Source organism: Mastacembelus armatus, chromosome 9 (assembly GCF_900324485.2).
Source record: "Mastacembelus armatus chromosome 9, fMasArm1.2, whole genome shotgun sequence".
NCBI lineage: Eukaryota > Metazoa > Chordata > Actinopteri > Synbranchiformes > Mastacembelidae > Mastacembelus > Mastacembelus armatus.
Genome location: NC_046641.1, coordinates 9,549,089 through 9,565,341, shown reverse-complemented (window position 1 = coordinate 9,565,341; position 16,253 = coordinate 9,549,089). Strand labels below are relative to the sequence as shown.

The 16,253-nt window shown below is 38.8% G+C and overlaps 1 protein-coding gene across 4 annotated transcripts in view; it reads right to left on the bottom strand.

Annotated features, from left to right (window-relative positions):
• Positions 1 to 362: 362 nt before the first annotated feature.
• The window catches only part of cemip2 (cell migration inducing hyaluronidase 2), a 25,910-nt gene continuing 10,019 nt past the window's right edge, over positions 363 to 16,253 (bottom strand). For all 4 annotated transcript variants that reach the window (XM_026320708.2, XM_026320711.1, XM_026320710.1 and 1 more), the window contains exons 6-24: positions 15,158 to 15,349; positions 13,817 to 13,986; positions 12,136 to 12,348; positions 11,168 to 11,373; positions 9,967 to 10,036; positions 9,248 to 9,376; positions 7,644 to 7,732; positions 6,607 to 6,738; positions 6,253 to 6,288; positions 5,857 to 6,012; positions 4,479 to 4,656; positions 3,649 to 3,864; positions 2,602 to 2,813; positions 2,095 to 2,277; positions 1,776 to 1,995; positions 1,590 to 1,691; positions 1,332 to 1,477; positions 1,055 to 1,161; positions 363 to 962 (exon numbers count right to left, since the gene is read on the bottom strand). In XM_026320708.2, the coding sequence (XP_026176493.1) occupies positions 766 to 962; positions 1,055 to 1,161; positions 1,332 to 1,477; positions 1,590 to 1,691; positions 1,776 to 1,995; positions 2,095 to 2,277; positions 2,602 to 2,813; positions 3,649 to 3,864; positions 4,479 to 4,656; positions 5,857 to 6,012; positions 6,253 to 6,288; positions 6,607 to 6,738; positions 7,644 to 7,732; positions 9,248 to 9,376; positions 9,967 to 10,036; positions 11,168 to 11,373; positions 12,136 to 12,348; positions 13,817 to 13,986; positions 15,158 to 15,349 (2,954 nt within the window). In that variant the 3' untranslated portion in view covers positions 363 to 765. The remainder of the gene's footprint in view (positions 963 to 1,054; positions 1,162 to 1,331; positions 1,478 to 1,589; positions 1,692 to 1,775; positions 1,996 to 2,094; positions 2,278 to 2,601; positions 2,814 to 3,648; positions 3,865 to 4,478; positions 4,657 to 5,856; positions 6,013 to 6,252; positions 6,289 to 6,606; positions 6,739 to 7,643; positions 7,733 to 9,247; positions 9,377 to 9,966; positions 10,037 to 11,167; positions 11,374 to 12,135; positions 12,349 to 13,816; positions 13,987 to 15,157; positions 15,350 to 16,253) is intronic.

Below are 16,253 nucleotides of genomic sequence, written 5' to 3'. Positions count from 1 at the left end.
ACTTAATGGTATTTTTGCTGTGAACTTCTGTACGTCTATAAGACTATTTAAAAACAATATGAATATGGCTAGATTCAAAAATATAGTGTAGGTGTTTTGCATAATATAATCACTGATGCTTTTTTATTACACTTTTAACTTTTGCACTTCTCAGATGCAGTGGCTTTTATTTTCATAATTTCCTTTGGACCTGAGAACACCTAATCTTGCTCATTTTCAGTTCCAGTTGGACAATCTCATAATCTCAGGGACAATGCTATTTGTTTTCATAATGTCATTTTAGCCTGTGTGTAGTCTATCTAATGTGCTGCGTTCTGTTTTGAGACTATGGAATTAATTCTGTTTTCATCTAGTACATAAACAATTGCATTGGTTGGTATATGTTTAAGGCTGCTTAGGTTGGTTGTTTTTTTTTTTTAGACCAAGATAAACAACTGAGTTACTACAGTATTGCAAAGCTCCACTCTAAACTCCACAACTTTGGCTGATAAGGCAAGTTGTGTCTTTAAAAGGAAAGTGCATTGACAATGCCCCCAAGGCATATTTACACATACTGTACACGTGCACACACACAGAAACAAAATCACAAAAATACTACACCCCATTAATAATACCAACATCTCTCCACTTGAAACTGGTAAACATCTTTGCCATTGTTAATAAATTAAAGGTTCAGCAGTTCACATTCATCAGCTGATTCTGTGTGTTAGTGTATCTGTGTGCAAGAGTCTTTTGGTTGGCAAGATGGATAGTTCCCATTGGTCATTAGCGCCCTGTGGCTTTTTTGAGTAGCTCCAGGTCTTTGCGGTTTCCAGCTACAGGTGGCTTACAGCCATATGCCTCCAAACCCAAAGGCAAGTAGCGCTCCTGCAGCCCCAGCACGTCTCCCCCTTTGCCGACTCGTACAGAAACCCATGAAGGGGGTGAAGATCCACCCCGGAACCCCCAAAATGCCAGACTCTCTGTGGTGAGAGGCAACGGTAAGAGTGTAAGAGAAAGAGGGACTATGCCCCAAAACACAGTAGTTAGAAAGACAAACAAGTGTGGGACTAACCTGCTGTGTGTAGATTAGCAGCTTTGGCTACACCAAATGGCACCAGATGTGGTGCTACACCAACCAGGTCTTCTGGCTGACCATGTGTTGCCATTAACACTACTGACCTGTTGAGGAAACAATCATGTCTGTAAATTCAAGAATCAGCTGTCCTGCACTGCCATTATGAAAAAGAAATAAATTGCAGATCAGTTACAAAACTAAAAGTTTCTATTCAAATATTAGAAATGTAAATGTATTGGGTTTGAACAGTATTTTCACATTCTCCATGGCTCACCTCTTTGGTATTCCAGTTCTTAGATATTGTTCCATCTTGTCATCCATTTTAGCAAATGCGTTTTTGCTGGTAACTTTGCCAGAGCAGGAATCCACGGAGACCAAGAAATACCCAGGCTGAGAGAAGGCCAAGGTCACCTCATTCACCTGGCAGGTGACAGGAAACATAGCTTTAATAAACCCTGGTTCCCAAGTTGGAGTCATTTAGTAAATACAATGCTTTTGGTTTTATTTTTGAGCTTAGGCCTGGCATTCTCACAGTGATAAAGGAGCTGTGATCTCCTCTCTGCTGCTCAGTGCGGCTGAGAGACTTGATTTGTGTCTGGAGGTAGGAGGTCCATGGCTCACTGGAAAACACAAGCTGAGAGGGAAACACACAGGTCAGCAGTCGTGGCTTGCGTCTTGCGTCGTGAATGGACATCATCCTAAATGCAGCATTACAAACCTGTTTAGCACCACAGTCCTGGCAGGGCTGTTTGTATAGAGTCGGCATAGGCACCACTGCTGAGGGAGTCTTGGAGTACTTGGGGTAGGCCTTAGCTGTACAGTTACAGGTCTGTTTGGAGGATGTGGTGACTATGACTTTCACTCTTTCACAGCCTTTCACTGAACAGTAGCTGTGACCATCACGACCATTTCGGGCCAAAAGGTAGAGCCACAGCAATCTAGGTGGGATGGGAAGAGAACAGAAGAAAAAGGTGCAGTTTAATAAGCTTTCAGGAAAAAAAAAACAAAACTGGGAGGACTGGATTTTATTCTCTCACCCAGTTTCTTGGTCAAAGAAGTATTTCCTTTCCATTGGTCTCTTCTCCAGCTCTGCGAGGGATGACACAGTACCGTAGTCTGTGATGTCATGAAAGGTATTGCTCTGCCTATCGTTGATGTCGGCCATGATCTGAAATGTGGCGTCTGATGGGTAACACAGTCCCACCAGCACCCAGTCATTCCTGAGTGAGAGAAACAGAGATGTAAACATTACACTACACTGGGTCTCCTCCCCCTCCAAGACAAATTAGAATAAGAAGAAATATTATTACTCTGATTTGATAATGAGATACTTAAGGTAAAATTAGTAATAAAGACAATACACAAACAGCTAAAACAATTTATTGCAGTGATGGCAGAATACGTACCACTATATTCTGGCCTCTCTGAATTACAAGGAATTGAAAATAACTCTCTCTCAGAAAGAAAAATATATCCTCATCAGATTACAGGCATCCTATGACATACAGTAGCATATACACACGTCACAGGCTCATGTTACTCACTTATCAAAGTTAATGAGAGAGAGGACAGTCTCTCTGGGGGCCGCTCCACTCCAGTGCAATGTGTAGCTCTTGCTCATCATTAGAATGGGTTGGTACTGCTGTGACAGTCCGGTCTGGCTATTAATCCCCCGTAGTACAAGGGGAGCATTAGGGTATTCATCTCTGCTGATGGATAAACTGAGGCCAGCGGATCCCTGAGTCTGGACGTACACCTAAAGGAGAAGAGGATGTGGTTGAGCCAAGAGTCAGAAAGAGTGTGCATTCTACATAAGCACAACAGAAACAACGGTACACACCAGTGTTAATTTTGACAGCAGATTTTAAATTTAGTTTTAGTCATAGTCTTTTGACTAAAATGCAATTTTAGTTTTAGTCATATTTTAGTCATCTGCTTTGTTTTAGTTTTAGTCGACTAAATAGCATAAGATTTTAGTCGACTAAAACATATTGGGTTTAATTTAAGTGTAGTTTAGTTAAACTATCGTAATATACAAAATATTCAAAATTAAAATTAAATGAAAAACAAGTTTAATTAAATATATATGGATCGTTTATAACCTGCATATGACATTCTTCATTCTTTAAAGCAAAAGAGCAACTCCAAAATATTTAAAAGAAAAACTGTATTTAGCAGTAATGCCACTGCATCAAAGATGAAACTGACCCATATATCTTCTCTTTGTTTTCTCCAGCTGTTGCCATTTCATTATAGTTTAAGTCAGACAGAAACCCAGTGTAGGCTATGATGATGTCGTGTACTCACGCATCCCACATCAATAGGTGGATCAGTTACTTTTCAAATGTGCGTCTAAGAAGATTAATTCTGATTGGATCTTTTCTAAAAACGTCCCTCACTCACATTTTCGTCTCGTTTTTATTAGTCAACGAAAATGTCATTTTATTTTTATTTAGTTTTCGTTGTCATCACTTAATTTTTATTTAGTTAACGTCTCGTTTTCGTCAGTGAAAACTTGTCGTCGACGAAAATTATAACGAAAATACTTCGTCAACGAAATTAACACTGGTACACACCCTGACATAAGGTACCTGAGAGTAGCGGCCACTGCAGATCACCCCATTCCATCGGGACACGTTCACACAGCCAGGATGTTGGATCACGTAGTTGTCTGCTCTTCCGACATATGTGTCTCTATAGCCTGTTACTGACCCATCAACATCATGAAAGATGGAGTTTTTGTCACCGTCCAGGTCATTCTCTTCAAACCACTGCCCAGGGCGGCCAAAGAACGTCTGCAGTCCCACCTGAGGATATTATTGATAGTTGCCTGTCAGAAATCTGAGAGCAACCACCCATTCATCTGCATTTTTTTGATGGGGCGGGAGGGGCTACTCTTTTTAATGATGTTATGTATGGGACTGAAAATCTTTATGGTGTGTTTAGTATGGCAATGCGATTATGGTGTAAGATATCAGCTGAAGATAAATAAAGACATTTAGAGCAAATTCAGGGTTTAAATGTAATTTTTAAGTAAAGGCAGTATTAATATACCACCACAAGAGGGCACCCCTGACTAAAATGCAACAGATGAATAAAAAGGAATGGAGAACAAAAAAAAGAGCTGACCAAAACACAAGTTGAAAAAGAGATTAAGATTCATATGAGGATATTTACCTTAAAATGTGCTTAATGGAAGTGCTTAGTTATTATAAATCACTAATATAAGATAGAATAAACACTGCATGTCAGAAGCCCTAGTGATTTCTTTGGTGAAAACTGTATGTGGACCCACAATCTCACTCATGTAAATTCTGAGTATAATATTAAAACAGGGCAAATATATTTACAACACATTCAACTGTAAAAGCTACATATGATGTTTCTTGTAATGTCTTGTAAAAACTAGATGTTTACTCACAGTGGAGTGGAAGCTAAGCTGGGACAAGTTGTTTCTTGGGGTAAGCTGCCAATTGTTCTTCAGGTTGAACCCCACTGCACTGGTATAACGCTCTGGTGTGGGGATGAACTGACGAAATGTGCTCTGCGTAAGCCGCACTGGACCATCATAGATCTGGAAACCTCGGATTGGGAATGTCCTATAGTAGAGAGGGACAAGGAACAGTTTATGATGAATCCTGTCTTGACCGCAATGAATAAAATATAGAAAATCTTTTAGAAGATCTTTTAACTACAGCTTCAGTTTGTCAGCAAAACTGGAACATATTATTAAAATTCCAACATGTTTCACGTAGGCTAAAGGCTCAATAGGGAGTATGACATCAAAGACATGATATGATCCATAACACTAGGTCACATGGGACTTAACTCAACTTTGTAATTCAAAGGGTTTCTCCAAAATGACTCCAGCTATGTTAATATTAATGATGCAGACACTAGAGTCAATATACAACAGTTGTTATTGTAATCATACTGGTTTATTAAAAATAATTATAATTAAAAATTATTTTGGCAACATTATGTAGTTGCCATTAAAAAAAAAAACAAAACCTTACGGCACTTGCAAATGCCTTCTTTCTGGTAAGGCAAAAATCATGTCAGGAGCTCTGGAAGTAACCACAATGATGACAGGCAAACCAACCGAGCAGGATGTGACAGTGTGGTCAGGAAACCTATAAAGTGGTTGGACACTGGGGGCCATGGTCACACATTGACATAAAACCTAATTCTGAGACTTAAAAACAAACATAGCTATTTATCAATTTTTACGTTGTTCTCCTCTTGCGTAACAATGATTGTACTGACAAAAAGAAAAGAAAGTCTATAAGTAGACGCTGAGGGGACATCAAGCTTAAAGCTGTGCTCTGACTACAACAGACTGAGCCAATATATCAGAGAGAGCCTCTAAAAACCTCTGTCAGAGCCACGAGTAGTGAAAGATCAACACACTTTTGATCATTGGATATATCTCTGGTTTACCTGTCAGTGGGAGCACACTTAAACTCAAAAATTTGAAATTACAGAAACAGACACAAAGAAGGAAATCATGACATCACCTAGTGGAAATAAATGGGAACTGGGTCAGAAAAGCATGAAGTCTTGCAGAGAAAATAAAATCCCATTACGCCAAAGTACAAAACTATGTTGTAATCTCAAATTTTCATAAATGGGCTGCAGTATCACTGGTGGGAAATTGGTCAAAACATAGCTTCCTTTCTCAAGTCCACCTACACTTCATCTATAGCTCCCTCATAGACTGTATCTGCCCAAATACATGACTACCTGATTTGCATTTCTCTGTCAGTTCCTCTTTTCTCCCTTCATTACATATTGCCCACCTGTTTCTAGGCAGTGTCCTCATCTTTCCATCAGGCCCTCCTAATCCCCAATATTTATTCTGCCCTGCATTGGTTCCTCTGTTTTGGCTTTCACCCACAAACAGAGACTGTTTCACTTCCTGGCTGGACCCTTCATCCTTAGGGTAGGTACCATCACTGTAAAATAAGGAGAGATAAGGACACATAGTTAAAACATAAATACACACACAAACGTAAACATATTTATAATGACTGGTGCTCTTTAGGATGAAAGAAGAAAAAATCTTTTGTATGAAGCACAAGATGCTCTTTTCTTCATACTCAGAAATTAAAATGCTGTATGCTGTGTAACTATCATTCACAAATGGCTTGTGGCAAAAAAAAAAAAAAAAATCAAGCTGTTACATAAGTACACACCTGGCAAAGGACAAACCCACTCCATTGTCTGCAAAGCTGTTCAGAGAAAAAAAAAAAAAAACAGGTACCTGTTAGTCCTATAAAAAGCCAGTTAATGAAATACCAATCTGCCTTGGTAACAAAAACAAAAGTAAAAAGTTATTCAAGTGTCTATCAAATCACGTGGAAGTCCAGTGGGACTTAAGCCAATGCTGAACATACTGTCAAATGTAATTTGTGACATGAAACTGCCAACACAAATGTTCATCATCCCAGATCATGATTTGCAATGACACAAGTCACCAGAAACCTCACACTCCCCAGTTGTCTTGAAGACATGACATTAATCAGCACACAGCCTACGCACTGTCTCACCCAGAGTTCTGGATGATGATGTCACCACCTCGTATCCATGCTCCCAAGTCGTTGTTCTTGAAGGAGATCAGATTGTCGATGACTGCCGCCACACGAGGACGGCTAGGGTCAGCATTTTGATGTGGTCGGAATCTGAAAAAATACACATAAATACAACCATATTTCTATTATCGTCTTTGTGACTTTCCATTCACTACAGTAATTTTCATATCAAGCTTTCACTCTTTCACACCGACTTATCCTAAGCTTATCTATAACCATTACTCTCATAACCCTAACACTTCACCCAAAAAAGAACTGCAGGGTTAAGACTGACTAAGACAACTTATGAACATAACATCATGATATCAGGAATCTGTGCAAACATAATTTAGAACCAGATTAAAGGGGCCACATAAATGAGGTGGAATCATATACTAGAAATTAATATCTAAGGTTGCCTTCTTATAGTTTCCTTTAACTCTCTCTCGTACGATTAGTACTGCACAGTTTAACATGAAGTCCTCTCCCTCATACCACTGCACACATACATACACTCACACACGCAAACAGCATGGCGAGCACTCTCAGTGGACTCATAAATATTTTTTCCATCTCGTTGAGGGCTGTATTTGAATAGGGAACTGCAGAGTGGAAAGTCTATCTGTAACACCTTGTTTTCTCGGTCAACAAAAACCTGACAGGCTTTCCACTAAAATGCTTTAACAGAGTGCAAAGCTATTGCCCTATCCCATTCAACGGGCTCAAATAATTTGAGTTTGTTAGATTTTTTACATGTGTAGCAAAATCATAGTTTAAGTTTCCTATTTTGACAATTTTGAAAACAGACTGCTTTATGTTCTATAGTAATTGTCTGATTAATCCATTAATTGCAAACATAATCAACCAGTTAATTGATTATTAAAATAGTCATTTGTTGCAATTCTAAAAAGAACACTGAGGATAATCACTGTGCTTTAACACAATATAAATGACTCACTGTACATGTCTCAAAATGTAAAATGCTACTACACAGACATTTGGACACACATACAAACCTGGCACTGTTGTCCAGACACAGGTATTCTCGAGGGTCTGCAACGCTAGCATTGGTGGTCTTCACACGTTTATCAATGAAGAGCCCTGCCTAAGAAAGACCAAAGTATAATGACACTAAAACATCAAGGTTTCCTTAAAACTACGCTTAGAGATCAAAGAGAGCGACAGCTGTATTTGTGTTGGATTTATATAAACATTTCTACAGTGTGCTGTAATGTATGTTATGTAGTCAGTGCTGTGCATTATGCTACAAAAAGAATAAGAAACTGAATTCCTGTGAATCATTTCAAATGTAATAGAATAGGAAATGTATATTCACACCCATTTTAAATGCTTAAAAAGTGAATTGTAATATAACATAAAGGAAAAATGCAATATGTTTGTGTGCCTTATGTATATGGAAACCTGTCTTTCACTTACATAAAGCAAAGTATAGTCTCAGGGCTACTTCCTCTATTACAGAGGCTACTGTGGTCAGAGTGGACAAAGACCTTACAGTTCACCTGCCCGACTATGTGTCATTACACAACAGAGGACTATTATAGATCCTGTTCGTGTATGTGCATGTCCATGTCCATGGTCCTTTTTTGCAAGTAAAAAGTATGTAAGCAGAGAATTATATGATTATATGCTAACCTTTTTGCAAGTTCTAAACACTACATTTGTCTTGTCTTTAAAAACACACAAGCAGAAAAAGACAACACCAAGAGGTCTGGCACAACCTGGTACTGTATTGTACAACCCCTGGCAAAAATTATAGAATTACCTCTCTTGGAGGATGTTAATTGTTTAATTTTGTGGAAAAAATAAAAAATAAAAAAACCTAATCACAGACATGCCATGTGACTGAACTGTAAGAATTCAACTAAAGGAAATTTACATACAGAAAGGCCAAATAAAAACCACATTTCTTATTCCACCAATTGAAAGGATGTTTGGTGATGATGACAATTTTTCAGGATGATAATGCATCTTTCCATAGGGCAAAAGGTATGAAAACTTTCCTTCAGGAAAGACATAATGTCAATGGCATGGCCAGGAAATAGCCTGGGACCAACAGAAAATCTATGGTGGAAATTGAAGAAAAAGTTCCATGACTAGGCTCCAACCTGCAAAGTTGATCTGGCAACTGCAATAAAACAAAGTTAGAGCTGGACCGATTAAGAATACTGTTTGTCGATAGTTAAGTCCATACCTCAGAGAATTCAAGCTGTTGTAAAATCTATAGGTGGTGCAATAAAGTACTAGTGCTGTAATGTTTTGATCATAATTCCTCAGAATTGAATGATTGCTTATTTTTTTTCCCTGCTTGATCTAAAAAAACAAATTGTGATTGACTATAATTTTCTTTCTTTTTTCATGTTTCTTAAAGCCAGAAGGTTTGAATGTTAAATATGAATGAATGAATGAATGAATGAATGAATGATAAATTGTTTTGTGGCATGACTGATCTTTTTTTTTTTCGACAAAATTAAAGTTAAATGAACAGTGGTGATTTCATTTTTTTTGGCCTGGGTTGTATGTGGGGATAAAAGCACACACTGACCTGAATATGACTCTGATAATCAGAAAAAAGCTCAAAGATAACCAACTCTGATTGTACCTTAAAGTTGGAGTGTACACGGTTGTTATAGAAAATCCCTAGAGGAGTGAGCTCTGCTTTTGTATCTGGTACCAGCCCATGAGAGTCTCCTGTGGAAGAGCTGTGGAACACAAACCATATGCCAGCATCCTGGAAAAGGAAGAAAGAGTAAGAAATAAACTGATAAGGCAAAACATGTTTGTGGTACAGTTCATCAACTGGCCTCATATGCATGCCAGCTATGGGCAGTGGCAAGTTCAATTCCAAAATGACAATATGTAAAACGGGGCAGGACATCAAACTATTCTCATGATATCAAGACCTACAAGCAAAATTAAATGAAAAATATCACATGGTTATTTGCTACCAGTCGGTAGTAGGCTACACTGCACAGCCCTCTCTTGTGCACTTCAACATTGTTCATGTTAAAATGAAAAATAGACAGGACAAGTAATCCTCATTTTCTACTTCTGAATATTAAAAGGTCTCACTATGTTATTGCAGCCCCCGCACCACCATCAAACACTAAAGCCTGTTAAATCCCATTTTATTGACAGATTTTTATTTGTTATGAGCATGAAAAGATTTCATTTTTAAAATTCAGGAACACCAAAGCCACTGCAGATTCATGTACTATAGCAATAAGGGATACTTCTTGTTGGTCACTCATTTTTTCTTAATCAAAAAAAACAAAAACAAAACAAAGTATTTGTTTTCTTATATAATCCTGATGTTATTACCTGAGAACCAGCAGCTGCATTGCTGATGAGGTTGTTGTTGGGGTTGGCAATCCAAAATGTTGAGACTGCCCTGAAAAACACCCCCACCACACACATGGAAAAAGACAGACACACAGACGAACAGACGAACACACACACACACACACACACACACACGCACACACACAGGTGGGAAAAGATATTAAAAAATGAGAGCATCATGGCATTTGGCTATGACTCAAATGCAGACAGAGATCAAATAATCCTGCGACCTTTCAAAATTCCCAGAATAATGCACTTCAACATAAACTCAGGATGGGTATGTCTATGCCAAAGATTTTTCCTTCACTCTCACACACACACACACAGACACAGACACTCACACACACCCCTGGAAACTGACCTTGCTGCTTCCCTTAAAGCAAGGGAAAGAGATACTGTTTTGTTCCTGCTATGACATAAAAACATCCCGCGGAGAGGAGAGTTTGTTATTCCATGGATAAGACCACCCTGACAATCTCTTTCACACACTAACCATGTGTGAAAGAGTCCATGTCCATGTCTCTCATATGGACATGGACCTCGTGTCTTCTCTCAAAGTATGTCTGCACTGTCTCATTAGGTTTCCCACATTGACACCAGACAAAAAGATTTACCAGAAAGTGTCTTTTCAAAGACAAGATTGCTGTTCAGCGTCTTTTGTATTTCGCTCCCTATATAATGAACTACTTTACAGCTACTGCAGCTCTCATGGCTTGGCGAGTGCTATTGTAGTGTTATTACAATTCTCAGACTTGACCAAAGGATCTCTGACTTGCAGCTGTTGATAATGGAAGGATTAGATATTTTATATTAAAACAGAACTTAGAAAAAGCCTTTTTCCATTGTTAGACATGAAAATGACCTCCATATGTCCATGATTGTGGCTCAGAATGTCTAGCTGTCTGAACAATACAACAACAGCACCACCGGTGACAGTAAAACCACACTCAAAGTTTAATGTAATGTAAATTTAAAAGTAAAATTATTTTTACACCCTCACTACTGATGCACATATAATTTGACAATTCCATAACGTGAGTTGCAGATGTTGTTCAGCAATGCACTGTAAGTACTCAAAGATGTGTTCTTAATGATAGTGCAGAAATTCATGTCCTTTCAATCAATCTGCTCTGTACTCATATCTCTAAGCAGAGACATGGATATTGTTCTAATTTCTTACTTGCACTCGGTGCTGGGTGAGGGAGTATAGCCCTTGTAGACTTTGTCCTTGATGCTGATGCAGAGAGTTTCGTTGCGGTCAGTGGGCAGCAGTGTCCCAGGTCGAGTGAGCAGGCCAAGGTTGTGATAGAAAGTATTTCGCTGCTCAATTCCATCCTCAAGGAAAAAACAGTGCCCTAAGGTATCATAACCTACAGTGTCCTTCACCTGGGCCAAAAAAAAAGAAGAACACAAGATATAAAAAAAGCACAGGAGGGTCTTTGGAAAGGAAAGGAAAAATAATTACACTTAATGGCCTTTTTCAAGGAAGGGGTAGTTTACAACTAATGGAAATATGCAAGAAATCCTGGTAAACAAGAGGGCTAGGACATTCGTCAGCCCATCCTGGAATCATCAACAACCCAACCCAAAGGAAAATACAGTATGTTCCAACTGAATGCCTGCCACCTTAAATGCTCAAAATTCCTGAAAGAAATTCCTGTCTAGACTGATTTTTTATTAAATCTATCTCGACTTACATAGAGAATGATCGTATCAAGAGAGTAATTTAAAAAAGTAATTAAAAAAAATTAAAGTAAGAGAGTAATTAAAAAAAACAAACAAACAAACAAACAAAAAAAAAAAAAAACATGGTCGTTATGCCAAAAACAGGAAGAACATCAATCAAACAATGTTAGCCTTAACTTCATAAAAAACCCATTTCCTTCCTGCATACAGCCAGGAACAATATTTTCTATCCTTTGGCCTCAAGGACAAAATTTAACCCATTGCTGTCATGACACGTCATGTCATGTCTTGACATGTAGAAAGAGAATAACTTAAACTAAGCTTAACTGCAAATAAATTCTTCACCCTTCATGATTGACATCATCCCACAGCATAGGTCCAGACTGGACCCCATCTATTGTTTCTACATTTTTACATCCACTATAGACTTATTCATCACCCACACTCCCACACTTTACTAACCAGCAGACCGTTGGTGGCATGGATAGTGAGGCAGCGGGAGAAGGAATGATGTATGGAGAGTCCATCCACATAGGTGGGTTCCTGGTAGCCCCCCCTCTGGTCAACATCCCCACATATATGAAAGTGGAGGGGGTAGCGGCCATTCTCTCCTTGCTGACCCATGTTCTTCAGTTCAATGTGAGACAGATGCACCGATGAGAAGTTGCCAAAGATCTGACGTTAGAGAGACAGAACAATGAAAGGTTGGAATGGGGGGTGGTGGAGAGAGATTTTTACCTCAATCAAACAAGGACAATTAGCTGATATACATTGCAACAGTAAATTACAAAAGTCGAGTAAGTGTCTTTCTACTCTGGTACATTTAAAGGATTAAGTTCACAGAATGATCCCACTGGGATATGAACTATAGCTTTGCTGAAAGTGTTCCAGAGAGTCGAACTGGTCTAAAACCACTCATGTTTCTATTTATGAATAAGAAATATGAGTTATAGACACACACTTCAAAGCTGAACACAGAGATGCACACATACAAAACCCAAATGAAGCAAATAAAGCCAACAAACGCCAACAAATGAGCCAATACAAATTTGCTGTACAGTGCTCTCTAGGAGGTATTTTTGTGGGTATGGCATAATCCACACAGTCTGGTTGCTGTTAAGGAGGTATTGGCCAATCCCTCCAGCTAACTGTAACTCACCCACTTCACACAAGTACACATATACACACATTACATACCGATCATCCCCCCTCTCTCTTTGTGACACAAACACAAACTTGGATTATAGAGTATGTGCAATGCACACGATGCCTCAAATGATAAATGCCATATATCCAGCACAGCCATTCAAAGACACACACATAAGTTCTTGTGTGCACATATTCATTTAAGAAACTGACAAGACTGCTCAGCGTTTATATCTACATCTAGGTTAGAGTAGTCTGCAAAGTATATTGAAGAAAATGTGCAGTAGCGAGTGGTATGTGTGGGGACTCTGCTGTTGAGGTCTGTTAGTTTGGGGCTAGGATAGTCGATTATAGAGGTACATTGTGTAATGTGAGTGAGTTTGTTTTTGTTGGAGGCAGTTAATGTGGTTAAAAAAAAACTGTTGAAATGGAAAGAAAAAAGTATTTATTTTGTTTAGCACTGGGGGGGGGGTGTCAATTACACACAGCTTAAAGAATGTATTTGCCACCTTTGTCAATAGAATCACACAATCATTAACTCATTAACCAAATCATAGTGATCTCACTGTTTACATACAGAACCATGCAGGTCAGTGAGGATATGTTGCTCCAATTATTGCCATGTTTGACCTTAATCTGTTTTCTGTCTTCCATGTTTGTTCAAAAGAATGTCAACCATATGAATTAAATCTTGACAAGTAGAGGGAGAGAAAGAAAGTGGAGTAGAGATGGGAGTATAAAGTGATTAGAGCTTCACAGAAACTAAAGTGAGAACATGAATAACCCTTCTCATTTAAGACTGCATATAAATATGAAAAGCATGCACACTTGAGCTCTGCAGTAGGGGAGCTATCATACTGATTACTGCAGACATACTGACCATTAATAACAACATAAAATCATGTCAAAACATGCAGACATACATCAACAAATACAGACATTACACATAGTTGTGTCAATATATTCCCACACAAAAACAAACACACATAAAACACACCTCGATATGGCCTCCATAGGTGTCATGGCTGTAGAACCGGCACATGTTGTTTCCATAACAGGAGTCTTCCATTTCTCCATAGATGAGAATGTTTCTGGAGAGAAGAGCCACTTCAGCACGCATGTCGACTCCATCTATTATCTCTCCAACATGGTTATACTGTGGCTTCCCTGGGCAGCACAGACAGGTAGTTTCTTGGTCACATGCTACAACTAGGTGACTTTAAAAATAAATATAGTACAGAATTGAATTCAAATGGCAGCCCCTTCATTTGATCCCATTCAAAGAAAGAAGACAAGAAAACAACTCAATAACAGCAACACAGTTTTGTCATTCTTCTGTAACCTTTCTCAGGTGTCATGAGTCACACCGAAATAAACACCTTTCCACTAAAGGTGTCTATTTCTAAAAATGTTGTCAGCCACAGGAAGTCTGCATAACAGCACATGTAAGCAACTGCCTACACCCAAAATAATGGACAACCAAAAAAGTAACAGAACATTTACACACAAACGTAATCAAACACATATGTAACACAAAATAATCAGCTAGTCGATGATCTGGAAAGTACCCTTGCCCACAGGGTACAACTTACAATGTTATCACACAGCAATACTCCAGCTGCTCAACCTTTCTCACAGCAGCAACACAAAAACTAGACACGCACCCACACACACACACACACACACACTAATACACCCTTCTCTCCAAGAAGGGAGTTGCCATTTGTTGACAGAGGAAGGAGATCAGGAAATAAGTCAGCTAGAGACAGACAAAAACTTGATTGTTACACATCAACATTACAGGAGCAGAAGATGGTAGAAGGGAGTAAAGCAGGAGTGATGAATCAAAATCCATACAACCATTGTAATTATATGATGATTACTATAAAAACATCAGCTGACTCCCTTTTTAGTCCCCTCCAGTAACCTCACATCATCATAACAGCTGAACAGGAAATGAGATCTCTCTGGACCTCAGGCTTTGTAGCACTATTATCTGCTAATCACATTTATTGACAATAATAAAGAAGTGGTATAAGATCATTATTTTCCTCTCCTCCTGGCACAACATTAGTCTTCTGACCAGGTCTATAACATGCCATACATGTAGTTTACATTCCATAGCTCTTCCTTCCTTTGTCTTTCGTACCTTCTATATATTTACAAGAATCGCTCTGCTCAAGATGGTACCTGCCGTACAATCACTGGATCAGATTACAAGTCATAAAACAAACACTGAGTGGATGAACAGAAAACAAAGTCATTATAATTTATAGTTTGCAGTCCAGAAAACCTAGTTTCCCTTTCAACACGCCAAGTCGTTCTCTCTCTCTCTCACCTTTTATCCTGACCTGCCTGCTGGTGCAGTGAGGGCAGGGCAGAAGGGTAAACTCTTCAGCCTGGTGCATGGAGTAGTCTGTACTGGCAACAACAATCTGATCCCCAGGTTTCCAGGTGTTTTGCACTTCATCCTGTAGGTTCAGCACCACCTGGTCCACAGCATCCACTTCAAAGCCTGAGATGGCAAAACCTGGAGGTTGGGGGTAAAGTACAGGACTTTAAAAAGAACAACATTCCAGGTATGCAGGTGGTTTTGTGGCAGCCAACAACGTTGTATAAAAATACAAAAAAAAAAAATGCATCACTGTGCAGTGCATTTTATAAGGTGCATGAAAAATGGCTGTGATAAATAAAAGTAATGCGAAGGGTGTCCTTGTTCACCTAAATCACACACACTCAACCAGTCAACCACACTCTCTTCCATTTGCCTTAAAACCTGGTTTTCAACATAACGGCATGACCACAAAAACACTGTGACCCACATATGCACAACAATGTCTTTCATGCTTACTTGATAGATTGGTAAAACAGTTGTGGTAACCCACACTTTCACCCTGTCATCTTCTTCCAAAATCTTTACCCCCACAAAGCTAGAGAAAGCTGTTCATTTCACCTGGACAGCTTCCATGATACTTAAACCTTTTATTGTTAAAAACACCAAGCATCAAACATGGACCACCTACATAAAATCAGAGGAGGCACACACTAAGCACTAAAATAAATACACACTGTTCCATATCAGTGTTTTTGCTGGTAACATTTCTGCCACCACAGGGGGTGAGGACGCTCACTCTCTTTAATCCAATAACTTACCTCTTATTCCAGCTCTACTCTCTTTCAGTAACTACTATACTGCCAATGGCGCTTATTTACACACTTCATAGGTGACTAACTACAAAAGTTTACTGAAATAAACAGTGTCTCACTCGTTCCCTCCATCCAGTGGTGCTGAAAGCTTCATTTGCTATCATTTCCCACAACATTATATAACAGGCTGTTTTAAACAAAACATTTGTCATAACGAAGAAAACTAGCACAATATCAGTAACACCTTAACTACACACCTTCACATTCAGTGTTTGTTTTCTACATTG